This window comes from Pithys albifrons, chromosome 2 (genome assembly GCF_047495875.1).
Source record: "Pithys albifrons albifrons isolate INPA30051 chromosome 2, PitAlb_v1, whole genome shotgun sequence".
In the NCBI taxonomy this organism is placed as follows: domain Eukaryota; kingdom Metazoa; phylum Chordata; class Aves; order Passeriformes; family Thamnophilidae; genus Pithys; species Pithys albifrons.
Window position 1 is genome coordinate 46,191,542 of NC_092459.1, and position 19,005 is coordinate 46,210,546.

Below are 19,005 nucleotides of genomic sequence, written 5' to 3' on the forward strand. Positions count from 1 at the left end.
CCCAGAAGTTCTAATCTCATGGCTTAGTTTTATTTCTTTTTTTTTTCTTACCTGTAGGAGTTAATAATGCCAACCTAATTTTTTTTCTGAAGAACTGCTAATGTTTAACATGATCTTCAGAATCCAGTTGTTCAAGAAGCAGAGGTTTAGAACAGTATTCTTTCATAAATTATATGGAGTAACTTGAGTCAGAGGAGACTGGTTATCTGGTCTGACACCCCTCACTCAAAGCCAGGCCAAATTAAAATACACTTAACTTCTGAGTTCAGATTTTTTCAGTGTTGTCCAGTCAAGTTTTGGACATATATATATATCCAGGGATGGAATTTCCACAACTGTTTTGTGTTACACCTTCTGATGTTTGACTACTTTCACGGTGGAAAATTTTCATGACTTCTAATTGGAATGTCCTTTGTTGCAGTTGGTCCTGTCAGTGTGCACCACTGAAAGAAGTTAGCTTTATATTCTGTAATGATCACCTGTTAGTGCCTGGAGGCACTGATTAGGTTGCTTTGAGCTGCTTATCTTCTGCATGCTGAACAAGTTCAAATTCTGTAGCCTGTCCTCATATGTGAATGTGTTGGTGGCTCTAGAGCTGCCAAGTTCTTCTGTTATTGCCGAGTGATTAAAATGGCAGATTCAGTTTATGTATGTGTCTCATGGGGAGAAATGTAATCCAAATAAGTGCTAAAAAAAAAAAGGCATTTACATCTTTAGATGCCACCATGTGTGGGAAAATAAGGCCGTGGATAGTTTTCTAAACACACTTTTGAAACTGCTGCAATACGTAAAAAAAAGGGATAATTAGAACATGAAGTCTGGAAAAAAATTGTTACCATAGAAAGTTGTTTGTCCTGTATTAATTGCTGCATGCTACCCTGTCTCAGAGCAAGTATGATACACTCAATCAGATTCAATATAAGGGGGCAAAAGGGAAATGTACATCTTCTATAAAAAGACAGACTGAGTAAAAAAATGCTTAATTTTGGAGAAGAAATTAATATGAACAGATCTGATTTAGGTATATAAAATCATGGGTTGCAAGAGGAACTTCAGCAGGGATTCTGAATTCATATTTCTTACAGTAGAGGAATTAAAGTATGAATAAGTTCAAAACAAAGGGGAGTTTATTTTTAATGTATTGCTCATGCTTGAGCATGTTCTGTAACTGATTACAGTAAAAGCAGAGAAGACAAATAATATTGATGGAAATAAATGTTCTTGAAGCTTATTGCTGGATGTTGAGAGGACATAGCAATGGAAAAAGTATTTCAGGATCCTAGCCTTTTTTCCAGTGTTCTTTGTCTAAGTACTTTGTGCTGGTCAGAAATAGGATACTGGGCTAACTCAGTCTTTGATCTACACAGTATTGCAGTTATTTTGTTGTTAAAAATAAATGTGATGTAAATGTAATTATGTGGGCATAAATTATTAATATTAGGTGGAGATGAGCAAATTGTGTCCAGAAATAACTTTCAACAACCACTCTTTTTCCCTCCAGAATAGGATCTCTCAAACTCCTGAACTATACTCATAACAAATCTTTGTAGGGAAGTCAAACTTCTGCTTTGCTGTAGAGAATATCCTTGTATGTAACTGGCCATAATACAAGTGGGGATCCTTCACCCATTCCATGGTTGAGTTATGGAGTTCTTTGCTGTAAGATGATGTGGGTGCTGAAAACACATGAATATTCCAGAAGAGGCAGTTCATGGAAGAGAAATTGCCAGAATATTGATAAATACACTGAAGAAAAAGTAAGGTTCAAAGTTTATAAGGAAAAAGAAAAAGGAAAAAAAAAAAAGGAAGAAAACCAAAACCTGGCCTAAGAAGTCTCTCAGCTGTTAACAGTTTGAGACTGGGAGAGTACATACAGGGTTCTTTATTCTTGCATTACTAGTAACTAATAACTTAATGAAAGCAAGAGGACTTTAATATTGCAAATATTGTCCTTCTCTTTTCTCCAAGTATTTGTATAAAAATGTAAGAAAATCTCTCCTAAATAATATTCAATTTGAGTCTTTGGAAGTTACTAAGTGCCTGTCTTCCAGAGAGTGGTGTTTTGTTCCCCTTCTCAACCAGAACAATCTTGGGGGAAGATAATAAAAAAAACTCCTGAAGTTCATTAGAGTGAAGGGTGTTTCTACTGTGTTGAGCCAATCACTTGAAAGACACTTGTGAGGATAAAATGGATAAGATCCTTATTATAATGCATGGCAAAAATTAATTGTAAAGAGGAATGTTAGGGATGAGTAGCCTTTATTTAAATTTATGCAGGATAAAGCATTCCAATGGAGTGTGCTATTAATGTTTTCTGTTGTCCTGTAAATCCTAGTGCTTGATTCTAAAGAATGAACTAAGCCACTTTAATAGTTTGGTTTATCTACCAAATTATGAATATATATTGCATAATCTTGCTGTGACAATGGGAATGATTTTGGGAGTACTCAGATATTAGATATTATATTTATAGTAAAGACATTATTTTAAATAATTTTTTAATTTTAAAAAGCTCATGATAGAACAGTAGCATGTTTTGGATTATTTGGCATAATTTCATTGCTGTGGACTTTTGAACTGAAAAATAATTAAAGAAATATGAAAACATTTAGGTCTTCAGTGAACTGATCAGGAAAGAACATATATTATTCATTTTTTAATAATGTTAGCTATAATAAAGTTTGGAGTTTTTGTAGTCTGTCATGTTTCAGTGGCACAGAATAAACAGACTTTTCATTACGGATGCTACCAATAACCTCTCTAGTTTGATATTTTTATCTTAAGGATAACACTTCTGTCTTCTAGGGAAGCCTAGGAATTGTTTATTCTGCAAAAAGTTACATGGTTTGAGGAGCTAATTCTTAGCTTCCAGTGCCTAAAGGCATGTTTTAGTCCTGAACATAGGAATAGCTTTTCTTCTATGGCAATCAAAGTGTTTTGTGTATGAATATGAATGCAATTATATGTAGCAATTAGATGCTGTATTACTATCTGAATTAGCAGCTCTGGAATATAGCCAGCTTGTGGCCAGGAAAGCAGCCAGTAGCCTGGGGGAAAAATGCTTTAATTATTATGTAATAACTGCTCTAGAGAGCTCTCAGCATCCTGGCAAGCTGCATTTGTAATTTTTCGTATAACTTGGGACAGTTGTAATTTCTGTTTAAAAAAATGTGGAGGACAACTCCATTGTACATTTTTCATACTGAGTGAGAAAGTGTAAGAATACTTGAAAGCTCACTTGAACAGAGTGAAATAGAAGATTACTTTATATATTGAATATATTTCATAGCCATCAATTTCTTCATAGGATGAGGACATTTGAGCATTTGTCTTAAGGAAATTAAAAGATTTACACATGTGCAGTTCTGTTTATATCTTAATTATTTTTCATGCTGGGTTTCTTCACAAAGGATGACTACAATACATTTTCTTGAACTATGGATGCATGTGAAGTTGTAACTTTAAGAATGTTCTTTTCAATAAATAATAAAGCTGTTCATACAAGACACACCAAAAATCTCTTACATTTCTGTAGGCCACAAGAGCCTCATTAACTTGACATTGTAAAGGGCTCCAGTTTTCCTTAGGGATATAAGTGGTATAGTGTGGGCTTCCATTTCTGCAGTGGGACTTCTTCCCACATTACCAGTCTGTTCCAAAATGCTTCAGATAAGGCCTTTCCCCTTAACTGTCTGTTGTGTTGAAAACCAGTGGAAACCTCCTTATTTATGTTTTGCCCTGTAATTGTTGTGACTAAAATAAGAGAGAATCAAGGTATAAGAGAGGTGCACTTTTCATTAGTACCTGGAAGCATGAAGAGACAAAATCAGCACGTTGTTAACTCAATGTAACTTGACCTGAATGTCTTCACTTCAGGCTTTTATATTGCAGTTATTTTATTAACTGTATAAGGCATTAAAATCCTGTAAACTTTATTTCACTAAGGAGAATGCTAATTAAACCACAGCCTGTAGCTCTGAAGTTATTTAGTCTGCTGCTTCATGCCAAGCTACTTAAACTCACTTTCAGATGCTCACTTTCTTTGGCTGCCTTCATGAATTGGGTATATGTACCTGTCCATGTGAGATGGGATTCTCAAACAAGTGATCTCTGGTGCCAGTTGCCTTTGTGTCTTCTTGTACCTATGCAGGGCGGGTGACAGGATTTTCAGCCATTTTGTGGTACCTTCATGCCACATAAACCACTGTTGACAGTGAGTCCTTGTGAGGCCACTTCTCAAGATTTAGCTGCCTTTTGTCCAGGCCTTGCAGATACCCCCAGGTGTCACAGGCATTCTGATTCTTAGTGCTGCCCTGCAAATCACACAGAGATGCTGTGGACTGTTCATGGTGATGTAGCTACCATTTATTTGGGAGGAAGGCACAGACATTCCTAGAGTTTGCAATCTCCTTTGTACAGTAAAAATGTACACTTACTCTAGGAAAGATAAGTAAAAAGATGAGGAGTCTTGTAGAAGTTCGACTTCTAAGAAGCTTTGTAACTGGCTAGTCTTCAGGCTGGATGAGAGCATCTGCTCCCTCTGACTCCTCCTTGCAGATTGGATAATGTTGTCTTGTACCATCAATAACCTGTAAAATGGGACAGATCTCCAAGTCATCTCCTGCAACACCCAATGTGCATTTGAGCCTTCCTTGACTGAAGAGAAAGAACAGACTTTTCATAAATTTGGTCTTTGCCTTTCACAGGGCCTTGTCCTTCCTAGTCCTTTGTGCTCTTCCTTCCCACAACTTGTGGTTTTGATGTGAAGGTGCAAGGCCTGCAGGGCTACTATGGATGGGTTAGTCCTATGCAGGAAATGCTCATAAAAGTCCCTCACTCTTCGGATTGTGCGTTGAAACTCTCTTGTATTTATCATGCTCAAAAAACATGCCCAGTAACACCCCCCTCCCACTCCCAATACTTACATCATGGATCATTGAGATCACTGTTTGCCCTAAAATAAAGGTTTTGTTTCTTGTACTAATTTCTGGTTTTCTCTAGCCATCTGTTCTTTTGTCTTGCATTTACATTGTAAACTCTTGGAAGAAACAATTTTTTTGTTTGCTGGTTTGTTTTTCTGTCTTTTGTGCCTTGCACAATGGGGTCTTCATTAACGTACAGGGCTCACTGGCACTCTAACAACACATCTTCTAAGCCTTCATTTTGGTAGATGTACTTGCAAATATCCTTCATTAGGTCTGGCTGTTATATATGTTTTTCCAGATAGTTTTATTTGCCCTTATCAATGAGTCACATTTGTTTATCTGTTTGTCTTTAGGAAAGATATTCTAAACAAAATTCCAGTTACACAGATTTATATCCATTCCAGCTTGAAAGAGTTCTTTTATTTTCTGTAAAATTAAAAAACGAGCCACAGTCTTTTTTTCCCCACTGTATCTTCAATCAGCAGATTTTTTTCTACTTTATTTAGACCAATTTTTTCCAAAAACAGATGGGGATATTTACAATGGTACTATATATGCCTAATATATTACTTGTAACTACTGTGCTATGGCAGCCTGATTTACCTTTATGTCCTGGGAGAACTGTTAGGTGTAAGATCAGTAAAACCTGTTTCAAAGAGTTGTTAGATTATAGCATTTAAGTGATGTGGTCCTGGACACCTCTATGAAGTGAAGCAGAAAGTTAACTTTAATTGAAAATTAAACAAATTCTCTTCTACCCAAGCTATTAAAGATATTTTAGGTACACTTGGAGTGGAAAAAAACACCTGTGGCTGAAACTATAATGGACTCAGCTAAATTGAAATTTAATGACTCTCTTATAAACCAAGTACAGTTTTGACAATATCTGTGAGGCTGGTGCAATATCAGATGTAGTGACATTGTCCCATCATATATGGAAGTGTGTTTACTACTCAGGTCTGTTTAGTACAAAGTAAAATCACATTCCTAACGTGTGTATTACAGTGTGAAAGTCTGCTGTTGTTGTTTGCTCATTATTGATGTTCAATATGATCTAGATCTAGTAATTAATTTAAAAATTATTGGGGCTTTTTTCAGCAAACCTACCTGTTTAAAGTCAAAGTCTAGAATTAAATGAAGTCAAATATATTAATTGAAGTTAGAATGGATATGAAATCTCAGAGGTATCTTTAGTGAACTAGTTGTCAGATTGAATGTTAGGTAATTACTAGAGGAATGTTTCTATGTTTCAAAGAAAAAAATTAAGAGCTACTAAAAGGTTAATTGGATTCTTTGAGCTGATAACATCTAAATTAGTTGATTGTGTATGGTTAGGCTTTTTTTACCATGTTAGGTAAATATATTTTAAAAATGTCTTTAAATATTTTTAAATTAGGTACCCAGTTGCTACCCAACTTTAGTTTAGCAACAGAAAATCTTAGATGAAAGCAAATACTAGTTGAAAGCTTAAGTCACTTGGTCTTCTAAAATATTTTTTTGTTTATTTTTATTTTGCAGCATGGGTGAGCTCTCTTTCTATGGGCATGGTCTTCTTCTGTTCTCCAATAGTCAGCATATTCACAGACCTGTTTGGTTGTCGAAAAGTAGCTGTGATTGGAGCTGCAATAGGCCTTGCTGGACTCCTTGCAAGTTCTTTCGTAAGGTAAAAAAATTAAATTCTTAACTTTCCAAGTATCTTATCAATTTTACAGAGTAGAGGTAATGCTGATTCTATCAACAGAATATGAAAGAGTAAGCTGTGCTGCTTGACATTATCTGTTAGAGTAGAAAACTTATCACTTTTATTTTTTGGTGTGTCTTTCAAACTATGACCTTCAGCTTCAAAAGTAAGTTAAAAAATACAATAGAATGTCATAACACCAGTCCCTATTGAACAGGAACCACTGTGTATAAAGGTATCAACTGCAAGACTAGGGATATAAGATCAACAACTTTGTTCTGGATAAACTTGTGTGCTTATTTGATGTATGTTGTTTTTTAGCAGGTACGTAAGCATTGTTACTGTCTTTCCTCCATGCCCTGTTCTCTCAATTTGCTTTTAAAGTAGTTTTAATGTTGATAAATATCCAGTAGGACCTCCAGGAAAGCATTCAAGTTCTAGTAAATTTTGATGTTTTCATCTGGTTTTAGTGGTCCTATTGCCAAATATGCAGATAGCAAAAAGCTTGGTGTAATGATATGTATTTGGTGCTTATTTTCTTTATTAAGAAAATCTCAATTGTTTTTGTGTTACTGAAAAAACTTTGTTTTTTTTCTCTCCAGTTTACAAGGCTTGTACATTTCTGTAACTTTTGCAGAATAAATCTTAAGAAATTCAAGGGTGACAGATTTGTTGGTTGTGCCCAGTAGAAGATGAGGAAACAGGAAGTTTACTTATTCTAGTGTTCAACAGAAATTGATTAGTGAAGATAGGGTAAGAAGTAGCAGGAAAATAAGCCAGTTATCTCTAGCTCTCAGACTGCTATTTTTCCCCCTCACTTTCAGCAGAAAAAGAACAGGCACAATCAAGCACTACACTTGGAAGAATTTTCTATATAGATGCCAACGTATCTATACAGACAAGCTTGTGAAAACTGTCTTTCTGTGCTTGTGCTCTGAACCAGACAGATGTGAGCTGGCTGTGATGTGACGGATGAGTGTCCATGTATGTGGCACTGTGTCTGAGCTGTTACATCTACCTGGGTCATGTATCCTCCAATGTGAAAACATGTCCACAAACTGTCGTAGGTACTGAGACTAATGTTTATATTTATTCTTGGATTAACCCCTATTTATGGGAAAAAGAAAGTTTGTTTTCATGTTACTTAGCAAGTTCTCAATTTTTATTTTACTTTTTGGTTAATCCAAGTTCAAATATTTTGCTTAATTATTTTTTTAAAGCAAACAAAACCCCCACTTCCTGACATGTTTTAAAAAGCTGCTTATTAAAGATGAGATAAAAATGAAACAGCGTGTCTTGGAAAAGTCTTTCTTCCTTCTTGCTTCCTAGTAGTACTTAAGTGATGAATACTGAACCAGTCTCATTATCATAGATTAAACTTCTTGATAAAGGACCATTCTTGTGTTTCTCTGATATCCCAAGGAACAAAGCAAAGCAGAAACATGCATGAGGAAGTTGTTTTGTAAAGACTTTAATAATATTTTAGTGTAATTGAGTTTTGTTTTGAAGAGCACTTTGAGAGGTACATTCTTGTAAGTGTACCTGCCAGATTCATGTGCATACTTGGTGTTTCATTATGCTCTTTACAGTAAAATGATTTATGCCTATGATTTTATCAGTTAATTGAAGGAGTATAGTTCAGATATAGTTCAGAACTCAATGTTCTAAAAGTAAAATATTGCAAAGTACACAAAAGTAAGTATGATTTACTGCCCTTGCTAATTTCATAACATAAATTTTATCTCTTAGGAAGTTGAGATGTAAGAGTGTTTATAAAGCAGGACACTATTTTAATATATATGTTGTGCTGCAGGCTCTGACTCTACAGATTGAAGCACAAGTTCTCTGTCCTGGCTGTATTATGTTCTTACTCTCATTTTGTGATGTCTGTTTTTATTTTTCCTCATTATTTTCCATTGGTAGAGGTAATAAATAAGTCTCTTCCCTTCATGTTCTTTCTGCTGGCTTATGTTGTATATAATCAGTTTCAGAAATTGAGGGTTTAATATAGAAAGTGACAATATTACATTACACAAATATTTTTCTCTATAATACATGAAACCAGAGTTCCTGGTGTCAGACCTTTGTTAGTCTGTTTAGAAAAATACTATTTCCTAAAATTTTTTTTAATTGTATAAAAAGCTTGTGGAATGTATTTTTCTATAGAGGTGTTCTGGCAGGTTACAGCCTGTGATGAAAAGCACTATGTAAAGCATTCATATTCCCCCCCTCCCTTTCCCCTCCAAAATAGTTAATGTATGGTCTAACAGATTAAACTATTTTTTAAAACTGCTTTAGAAGCAGGTGTTAGCTGATAAAAAAATACACACCATCACATGCTGCCTCAAATCTTGCATACAAATTTCTTGCACGTTATCTCCTTAATCTAAATGTAAGAAAATGTTTCCTTTGACCTATTAATACTCCAACAGTAAATTAATTATATTGATACTGTTACCTCATACCTTTAACATTCCTTGCACAAGTACCTTTTAGTGTCACATGTCTGCTTGCGATCTGATGGTAACAATGGAGAACGTTATGCTCAAGATCCTCCTTTTTATGATCTGTAATATTTCATTCTTTATTAATGTCTTTTAAATTTTATTCTTAGCATATTCAATATATGGATCAGAACACTGAATTTAAAATAATTATTCAAAAAGGGATTATTTGTCTAAAAAAATTAATACCTAAAATCTATCATTTGCTAATATATTAAATTACCAAAACTTGTCAGTATTAAAATATTACAGTTTTCATTAATAATTATGTTTACTACTTTTGTTGCTGTATTTTAATAATAAACTGTTTAAATACTTGGCTTTTCTGGGTTCATGAAGAGTGTTCTGTATTATGGTTGAACTTCTAGCACAGAGAAGAAATGTGTCATTTAAACCAGTATGCCTTTCTTTGGAAAACCCCAAAAATCCAGTTATGGTTGAATTTACATTTGGCTAATTTCTACTAACAATGGTTTTTTAACACCCTTTTAGCCACAGGATTTATAGTAATTATAACTGAGCATAATTTTTCTTTCACTTGTTCAGTGAATTCTGTGAAATTTTCAGTGGAAAGAAATAGAGAGTAATTGCTGAATTAAGCTGACACAGTGCATTTCAACTATAAATTCATGCAAACTCTGGGGCGGTCCCGCGGTGTAAAGGAGAGCACTCTGGACTCTGAATCCCAAGGTCCTGAGTTCCAATCTCAGTGGGGACCGTCCCCTGGCAGTTCAATGCCTCCCTACCATCCCATCCTGTCACATCTCGGATGCTCAGCAGGGTCAGCCCCGGTTAGCACCGGGTGCTGTGACAGTCCTGAGGACTTCCCTGTCACAGTCCAAGCTCGCTCGGCCGTGGTAGGTGGACCTCAGGACTCAAACGGTGGGGCCAGTTCTGTGCACGCTGTGCCTCACCTAAAAAATCCACTGTGCAGGCTGGAAGGGCACACCCACGTGGGGAGAGCCCTGCCCAAATCTGCGTTCACAAAGTCTGGCCATACATACGTACATACAAACGCTTAACTCACTTCTGTAAATATGTTTCTTGATTGAAAAACTGTCTTGTATATGGTGGGTGAATATGACCACCCCCGCCTCACAGAGCGCTGATCTATTCTGTTTTCTTTTGGTGCAGCACCATCGAACCTCTGTATTTCACCTATGGAATCCTATTTGCCTGTGGCTGCTCCTTTGCGTACCAGCCATCCTTGGTCATTCTTGGGCACTATTTCAAGAAACGCCTTGGACTGGTGAATGGCATCGTCACTGCGGGCAGCAGCTTGTTCACTGTGTCACTGCCTTTTCTCTTGAGAGTTCTGCTTGATTCTGTTGATCTGTTCAACACCTTGCGGGTCCTGTGCGTCCTTATGTTTATTTTGTTCCTGGCCGGATTTACATATAAACCACTTGCTTCCAACACCAAAGACAAGGAAGGAGGAAAGAAGGGGAAGTTCAGACTTCCAGCAGGAAAAAAGATTTGCAATTTCTCTGTTTTCAAAGTTCTCAGTTACCGAATCTGGGCTTTTGGTATCCCAACTGCCCTTTTTGGATATTTTGTGCCTTATGTTCACTTGGTAAGTGCACATTTCTTCCTACATATGATGTGTTTGAAAGTCTGTCTTTTTGCCGTTTGTGTTTGGGGCTAAGAAAGCAGTTGTGCATAAGAGGTAGGATGCAAACTGCGAGTTGTGTTGTGGGGGGGAACAAAATTTGTTTGGATGTTGTCTGATCAAAAGAGGGCTTATATCAAAACTATTAGTTAAACCAGGTAAACTTTTTATTCTTTGTTCTCAGTCTGAAGTTTAAAATACTTTAATCCTGAAAAGAGACATTTGAAAAATATTCTGTACTATTCCAAAGAGAGTTCTTTGTTTTGGTACTCAGCTGCATACATTGCCAATGATACTTGTGCATTTTAGAGGAAGTGTGAAAGGAGTAAGTAGCAGAAAACAGGTAAAAATTGTAATTTTTGTTCCTTTATATTGAGGTATCTTAAAGTATCAATTTTTAGGATGTATTCACCATTTTTCAGCTTTATTAAAAGCAAAGTACTTGGATATTTCTGTCTCTCACACTTTAGCTTTGTAGTTTACTACTATAGCACTAACATAACTGATCTCTTACCTGGTCTCTCTTAGCTGCCAGTTGAGCTCAGTTTTACTGCAGTCTACAGTAACTGGCAGAGCTGTGGCTTCTGATGATGGGGAAGCTGTCAGTCAGCTATTTCTTGTACATGTACTAGAGTTAAATTGTTTCCCTAGCGGGTTCTCTTTTTTTCCTGTAGTACACAAACTAAGAAATGTAGGTGCAACTGGGAGATACATGCATTGTGTCTGAGTGGAATGCATCGCACTACTTAAATGGTGAATTATCTTTGAATGGCTTGCTGGTGGTCCTGTCTAAACTGAAGTGGTGTAAACCAAAAGGCTTGAAAGGGAGAGGTGAGGGAAAAAGAAAGGCCACAATCTGCAATGTGATGCTCTGTTAAGACCAGTACACATCCTTACATTCAAGAGTATTTGACAGAGCATGGACTAGTAGAACTAGTAGTCACTATGAAAACAAAAGGATCATTTAACTATTCATTATTCATTTACAACAGAACAGAAAGGTTAATGACAATAAATACCTTTTAATTCTGCCCATGGGTTTTTATGTAATATAACAAGTGGTGTTACTGCTTTCTGGTAATACATTGATTAGATTACAGACCCTCCATCAGGTACTTATTTTAAAATAATTACTTTATGTTGGGGACTAGTTTGTTTTTGAGCAGCTGTGAACTGAGTTTTATTAATGGCTAGTTCTTCTTACTTAGTTTTTAATCATACACATCTTATTCTCTAACACTTTGAATTAAGCTCTGTCAAAGGTCTGTACAATCTAAATGACTGAGCTATTGTGACATCTTATGCTACTTCCTCATAAGCTTTATAGAGATGTTTTGAAATAAGTCTTCAGAGTAGGTGTGGCCAAATCATGAATGATTGTTAACTCATGTAGAGAACTGAAGAATGAGGCTGTACAAGCAGTCACATAGAACTTCTAAAATACATTTAATGAACAAATAAATAGCTTGGAAGTTTTTACCAAGAGGCTTGTACAAATGCTTCTTGTTTATAGATTGGACTGAAGGTTGCTGATTGACTTGTAGAGGACAAAGCCCTTTATCTTCTTTTTATTTTCTATTATGTAATTTTTCTTTTTATAGGGTACTCTTACTGCTGTTGAGCAAGGAACACGCTTTTAATGGAAAGAGGTGTTTATTTTTATGAAAACATGAATAAGTGAAGTGGCATTTATTGGTGATGGCCAGTGAGGTGTGCTGGGGTGACTATTTAAAACCTTAAAAAGTCCATGTGGATGTGTATTTGAGAAAGTGAATAAATCAGTGTTCATGAAAGAACAGCAGGGATTCTGCCCTTCAACACAGATACTTCAACTCTAGTAGATAGCTCAGGACCCTTTTTTATCCTAGTTTTGTCTACTTTTGATAAAAAAGGTCACATTTTATATACTTCCAGAAGTACACAGAAGTACGTACTTACAAATAAATCTAAGACTGTAAGAAAAAAAAATTACTGGCATGTCTACCAAACCAGAGATTACTTATCTCAGCTTTTGAAAATGAAAGATACAATTGTTTCATTGTTACATTTAAAAAAAACACAGCAAACAATACTGAAAAATAAATATGATCCTTAGGCAAGTGCTAAAATTCTTGAATTTTCCCCACTGTTAGGGTTGGCTGACAGCAGCCAGACTGCTAGAATGGGATGCTGGTTTCAAATGCCCTAAGTAAAAACACCTGTACAATGCATCTGATGCTTGCAATGCTCCTCTTAGCCCTCAGACCTGTTTCCCATGCTTGCCAATTCCCTGTTTTCTCACCTGGAAAGACAGTTTCAGCCAGAAGGGCTGTGCTTGACCATGTGATATCAGACAGGTGCCCCAGGCCCTGTGGGTTGGGGTCCCTGTGTGTCAGCCCTCTGGCCCATGGTGCCTGGTGGTCACAGATTCAGAGTGCTCGAGTCACTGCCCATCAGCTGCTCTCTGCTGGCTTGGCACAGACGAGACTCTCCTTGGGGCCCTGGCAGGGTCTCCATCTGCTTCTGGGCCAGCCCTGATTTCTGGTTGTGTCTCGTGCAGTTTCTGAACTGTATTGGAAAGGAGAATGCACATTGTGAAACCTGTAGTAAGAAAAAAGTAAAACCTCATGTTTGAGTTTTTTGTGCTTTGGGATAATAGAATTGGCCAAGTCTTTGCAATTTTGACTGTTTGCATTATATTTGCTACATTGAGTAAAAATCAGAGAAATAACCTGATTATAAACTAGGCTCTAAGTAAAATGAAACACATCGACAAATTGATTACATGGCAAGCTAGAAATGATTCATGTGAAGAAGCTGACAAGAATTACCAGACCCTAACTAGGATATATCAGCTGCATGTGAAATAGGCATCATATTGCTTTTGGCTCTTGCAAGGGAGAACCAAAAGGGAGAGCTTTTCTTATCCCAGTTTAATTGGCATCAAATTCCATTAATAGGTGTTCCATTACATGTCACTTGGGAATTGGGTTGACATAGATACTATAAATAAGTTTTGACTTTTATTATGTACTTGCAGCATTAATTCAGATTGTTGAAGAACAAACTCCTAAGTCATACGTTTCTAAATAGTTGTTATTCCTCTCAATTTTCAAACCAGTCTAAACTGCAGTGATTGAGAGTGGGGTTTTTTTTAATGACCCTCTAAAACAGGCAAATTTTTTTTATGACCCTCCAGGACAGGCAAATGAAATCCTACTTTAGTCCATTCAGGTTTAAATTGTGAGTTTAAAACAGCAATCTGTCAGATTAGTGGAAGACACTCTTTCTGGTAAGGATGATCTCACAAAGAAATAATTAAGTGTTTTTGACAGAAAGTGTATTTGACAGAATGCCTACTCTCTGCACCATTTGTCCTGCACTTGTTTTGACAATAAATAGCGAACTTCTGTTTTTCAGCCGTCAGTCTGATATTAAGGGTTTAGTGGTGTTCTCTTCCCCTTAAAAAAATTAATTCATCAGGATCATGCATCCTTAATTCTTATTTAATTCTTATGAGCTTGTTAGGTCAATTTTGTTATAATTTGATACAAGGTCACCTGCCAGGTAGCTTAAAAGATATGTTGTTGCTTTTCATGCTTTTTTTAGCATGGTGAAAGAAACACTGCTTAAAATGGATGTTGTTGCACCTAGTGTTTTCTAAGCAGTGGCTAAGGTCACTACCAAGTTTCAGTATGCATTTGGGACAACAGTCATTATGACACACTTACAAAAAAAGGGGCCCAGTATTGTGTTTTGATGTAGCAATATTTAGCCACTATGAGGAAAACTTCTAGAACTGAGAATATTATCTTAACATTTTCAGTGCAGTGTTTCACTCCTGTAGTGATTTGTCTTGGGACATTTACAAGTATGGTTTGATTTAGCAGTTACCTCTATTAAATACCTCTTGCTAATGATAGGTCCTGCCTTATTTATAGTGTTTGACACCTTGCAGGATGAAACACTGAATTTAACAACTGAATAGATGCACAAAATTGTGCACAAATTTCTTACATATTTTACTCTTTTTTTGAAAAAAGCAATTTGGTGGTAGATAATGCAATAGAAATACGTATTGATAAAGTTTACCTTTCTAAGTTTAAATATTTTTAGGGAAGGAAATACTCTTAAATAATGACCAGATATATCTGAAAATTAGACTTGCTATTCAAATCCAGCTACAAGCTTGTATACAAAGCTACTCATTAATTGATATACAATGTGGTAGTTACCATGACACTGACTGTACTCTTAAAATTTGAGACTAGCTCAGGAAAAAGAATTCAGTGTTTCTCATCTTGCTTTGCTGCCTATTTCTTAATTTACTGTGTAAATCTGACTTTTTATGCTTATCAGTGATCATGTGGTACATACTTGCATATGTAGAGATTTTTGGTTAGCAGTAGCTGTGTGGAATGTATGTGTTCTGTGTCTGTTTGCTTTATGTCTAAGATATGAAAAAATGGTATGTGTCTGGCCATTTTTTCCAACAACATTCTTGGGAGGCAAATAAGTTTATGGGATTTAATGTCCTCTGTAGAGAGATTCTGAAGATTCAGAGTCTTGTTGCTCCACTGAAATCTGCATGTGCCAGGGAATAGTTTCAGTTGGAACTCCCAGGATCTGGGAAATGAGACTGCAGAGAACACTTGGAGAAGAATAGGTAGATACTGCCACTGAGAAACAGAGCATCTGCTTGGACTCTAAGATTCTCATCAACTGTACTGGAAAAGAAAATGCATCTCAGAATGAAAGGTAAAGATGCTACCAAGCACTTTTATTCATGGGAGAGGCACGAAGCTGGTTGGAATCTCTGTAGAGCTCTTGCTAATCCTAAGAACTCTTTAATGTAAATGAACAAACTCATTTTCTTGGCTGCATCACAAAACCAGACAACTTGGATAAATATTAATCTGTCTTCTGGGTGGCTTAGTCTGTCTCCAGATCTTCTGTGTTTGTTACTTTGAAGTTGCTGAGTCTAGTGCTGTGCCTGTGTGTCCTTGGACAGAAAGATAGTGCTGTGTACCGGTCTGTGCTACCCATGTTTTGCTGGAAAATCCATTTTGTTCCTGTACTTTAGATAAGAAATGTAGTCCTTTTCACTTTAGAAACATCATAATTAACAGGAGGACTTGCTGATATGGATTATAGATGGTATGGACTTTTGTTGCTAGGTTTGACTCCCTCCTGCTTCTGGTATGTAGTGCAAGTTCTGTGCCTTCATGCGATTTAACTGTTCTACAACTACTTTATCGCCTTCATGCGATTTAACTGTTCTACAACTACTTTATCGCCTTCTTAAATTGAGCCAGGATGACTTGACCTTCTTTAGGAATCAGCTATTTTGACTTGTCTCTGCCCATTTCTCATTCTGTATCAGTGATGTGTGTTGTTTTTGTTAATAAGAGATCAGATTCTACTGTGCAAATTCAGCGTTTGAACCTTTGCCCCCTAGAATATGTGCCAATAAAAACTGTGGTCTTGTGCAATCAACTTGGATAAATGAAGAGCCAAGTTCTTGTAAGATCCTTTGTAGCCACAGTTTTTCTAGGAACTTATCTGAAGTTCTTGCAATGTAATTTGAAAACTGCATTCACTTCCATATAATTTGGAAATTTCTGAAGGGCCTTGTAAATTGCATCCTCCCCGAGCGAAAGCATTGGGTCACTAGGAGGAATTATACTGGAAAATATGAAGGTGGGTGTAGAAACTGCCTAAGATTCTCGAAGCACATCTGAGCTCTCCTGTATCAGGACAAGATATAATAGTCAGGATGAATCTCACTGCAGTAGCTGATGTTCTGTTCAATATGGTCCTAGTTATCATCTATATAATTGCTTGCAAGTGTTCTTGTAACTCTTCAAGCCTCCCCTACTGATGTGTTCCCCACAGCATCTCTAAATTAGACTCATTTGAGAAACCAGTGTTTCAGTTGCTGTCCTTGTAAGAGTGGTCATCTCCATGTAGACAATGGTAGCTGCTCAATGTTCTCTGCAGTGGGAGAGTTGCTGAAGGAGCTGAAGGAGAAAGGAGTTACATACCTTGCAATAAGTGAAGCAGTTCAGGTTGTGTGTTCTGTGTGTACAGTCCTAATCCTGCACCTCTCTTGTCCCTGTAACTCCTATGCCCCTGGATTCCACAGTGGAGATAAACAGAAGCACAGAGATAAATGCAGTCCTTTGTCTGTGTGCAAAGCATGATGAAAAGTCTTTATGGACCAAAAATCTCTAAACTTTACTGTGGATATGTAGATTTATATGTTAAAGTGCATACACATAATGGCTCTTTAAGAAATTCTGTTCTTGTAAGGTAAGTACTGTCTGTGTTTTGTGAACCACTTGTATTCTGTCATAAATCTACTACTTTTATAATGTTGTGTAAAACAGTGCTGAATATCTAATTGGTGTGTCAGTATTTTTTACTCAAACTGGAAAATTCAAGCCTCCATTACTACATTCACTTGCTTTTATGGGCTGCTGATCAAGAAACCCATTCATTTCTTCAGATCTACATCAGCCATTTGCCTGAGGTCTACTACATCTTTTATTTCCCAGAATCTGATGTTAGTCTGTTTTGTAAAGGTAGGATAGGATGTCTTAAATGATGTCCACTACTAACAGATAACTGTGTGCCAAACAGATATTTCTCTATACTCCATGTATAGCTGCCAATTTTAGCACTCTTACCTTTCTCATCCACTTAATCTGTCATATTTCTGTCTCCAATGGAAGACTAACAAGGCACTGTTTTTTTTAAAGGTCCAATGTAATTATTAAGCAGATACCTCTGAGACCCAAAATCTTCAGTGGCTCCCCATGCTTTACTTGCTTTTCTAATCTTTGCATTTATCTCCCTTCAGATCTCAACATCTGCTGCAGTTTGACTGCCCAGGTTAGTGAAATTTTCCCCCTTTATCCACTTCTGTAATTATCCTGTGCACCCATTTCTTTTCCAGTGTTCCTCAATGTTGATCTGGCAGTATTTATTCTTGGTTAGATTGTCCACTTTGGACAGTGGGGGTGGGAAAAGGAATAAATTATTTCCTATTTTATACCTGTAGTTGTTATGAAAGCATATTTAAGCTATTTTTCAAATAAGGTACTGTAGATCAATAAAAACTATAGGCACAGTAAGAATAGAAACAGAAAAGAATAAAACATATCTTCTGGGGTTTTAGAAGTAAATGTAAATGAAAGTTTAAAAAATTAGGTAGCAAGTATACTCATGTACAAATTAGAAAGTGACATTGAAGGATGAGAGCAAAGCAATCTCCCTCAGGTCTGAAATACTGGCAAGTTGAAAGGTCTGAGTTAAATTGTGATTTCTTTTGTATCAGTCTCTAACAGCACAGTTATTGTACTCTGGGAGAATACAAACTATTCTAATAGAAGAGTATATAGTTGAAAGTCAGAAAATTGTACAATGCGTGATCCACCGCCCGCCCCCCTTTTTTTTTAAATGTTATTTTAATGGTGAACTCAGCATCTTGTCATTGGATGTGTGAAGCATCTTGACCTGAACTAAACCCTTCAAACTCTACAAGTGCCTGGATGCCTGAGATCCCAGCTCATGATTTTTTCCCTGCCATCCTCATGCAAAGTTACAAAAATGAGTTGCCCCAAACCTTCAGTCTTATACAGACTCGCTCTTGTGTCAATTTTCTGCTCCAAGAAGAGCTGTGTAGAAATCCTCTCTGCTTTTTAAATCCCGTTCAGACTTGGGAATTTCTTACCAGGTGTTTTGCATCTTTCTTTGAGAAAATCTCAGAACCTGGCTCTTCCTATTTGATTGCCAGTAATTGCCAAGCTGTGACTTATTGTTCAGGTTCTTTTCTGATGATTGAAGTAAAATTTGACATTACTTCTAAGGAGAATATTTCCTAGGTTTTCCTAGAAAAAGGGAGAAGTGTTTTTGGATTGCTCCAGACAGGAAAATACCAGAATCTAAATGTCTGTATCCTGATGATTGAGTTAGAATTTGTTGTTACTTCTGAGCAGAATATTTCCTAGGAAAAGGGAGATGTGTTTTTGGATTGCTCCAGGCAGGAGAAAAAAGGGAACATAAATATCCATATCCTAAGTAAGGACTCCATCTCTTTTTGAGGAGGAGAGGCCATCATTATCATCTCTTTGTTGTGTTTTAAGTGAAAAATTGACTACTTGACTCAATTTCTCAGGGCCCTGGTCTGATAGATACTTGACAGTGTATCTGAGACTTCCAAGTAGAATTAAGACTCTTGTGAGAGCTTTCTTCTGTTTTCCAGTAGAATGAATCAGGTCCATCACCCAGCCCTGTGAAAGCTGA

The 19,005-nt window shown here is 36.6% G+C and overlaps 1 protein-coding gene across 1 annotated transcript in view; it reads left to right on the top strand.

Annotated features, from left to right (window-relative positions):
* SLC16A10 (solute carrier family 16 member 10) overlaps positions 1–19,005 on the top strand; it is a 70,930-nt gene that overhangs the window by 35,656 nt on the left and 16,269 nt on the right. Inside the window, exons 2-3 of the mRNA XM_071548915.1 lie at positions 6,444–6,588; positions 10,245–10,683. Coding sequence (XP_071405016.1) covers positions 6,444–6,588; positions 10,245–10,683 — 584 coding nt within the window. The remainder of the gene's footprint in view (positions 1–6,443; positions 6,589–10,244; positions 10,684–19,005) is intronic.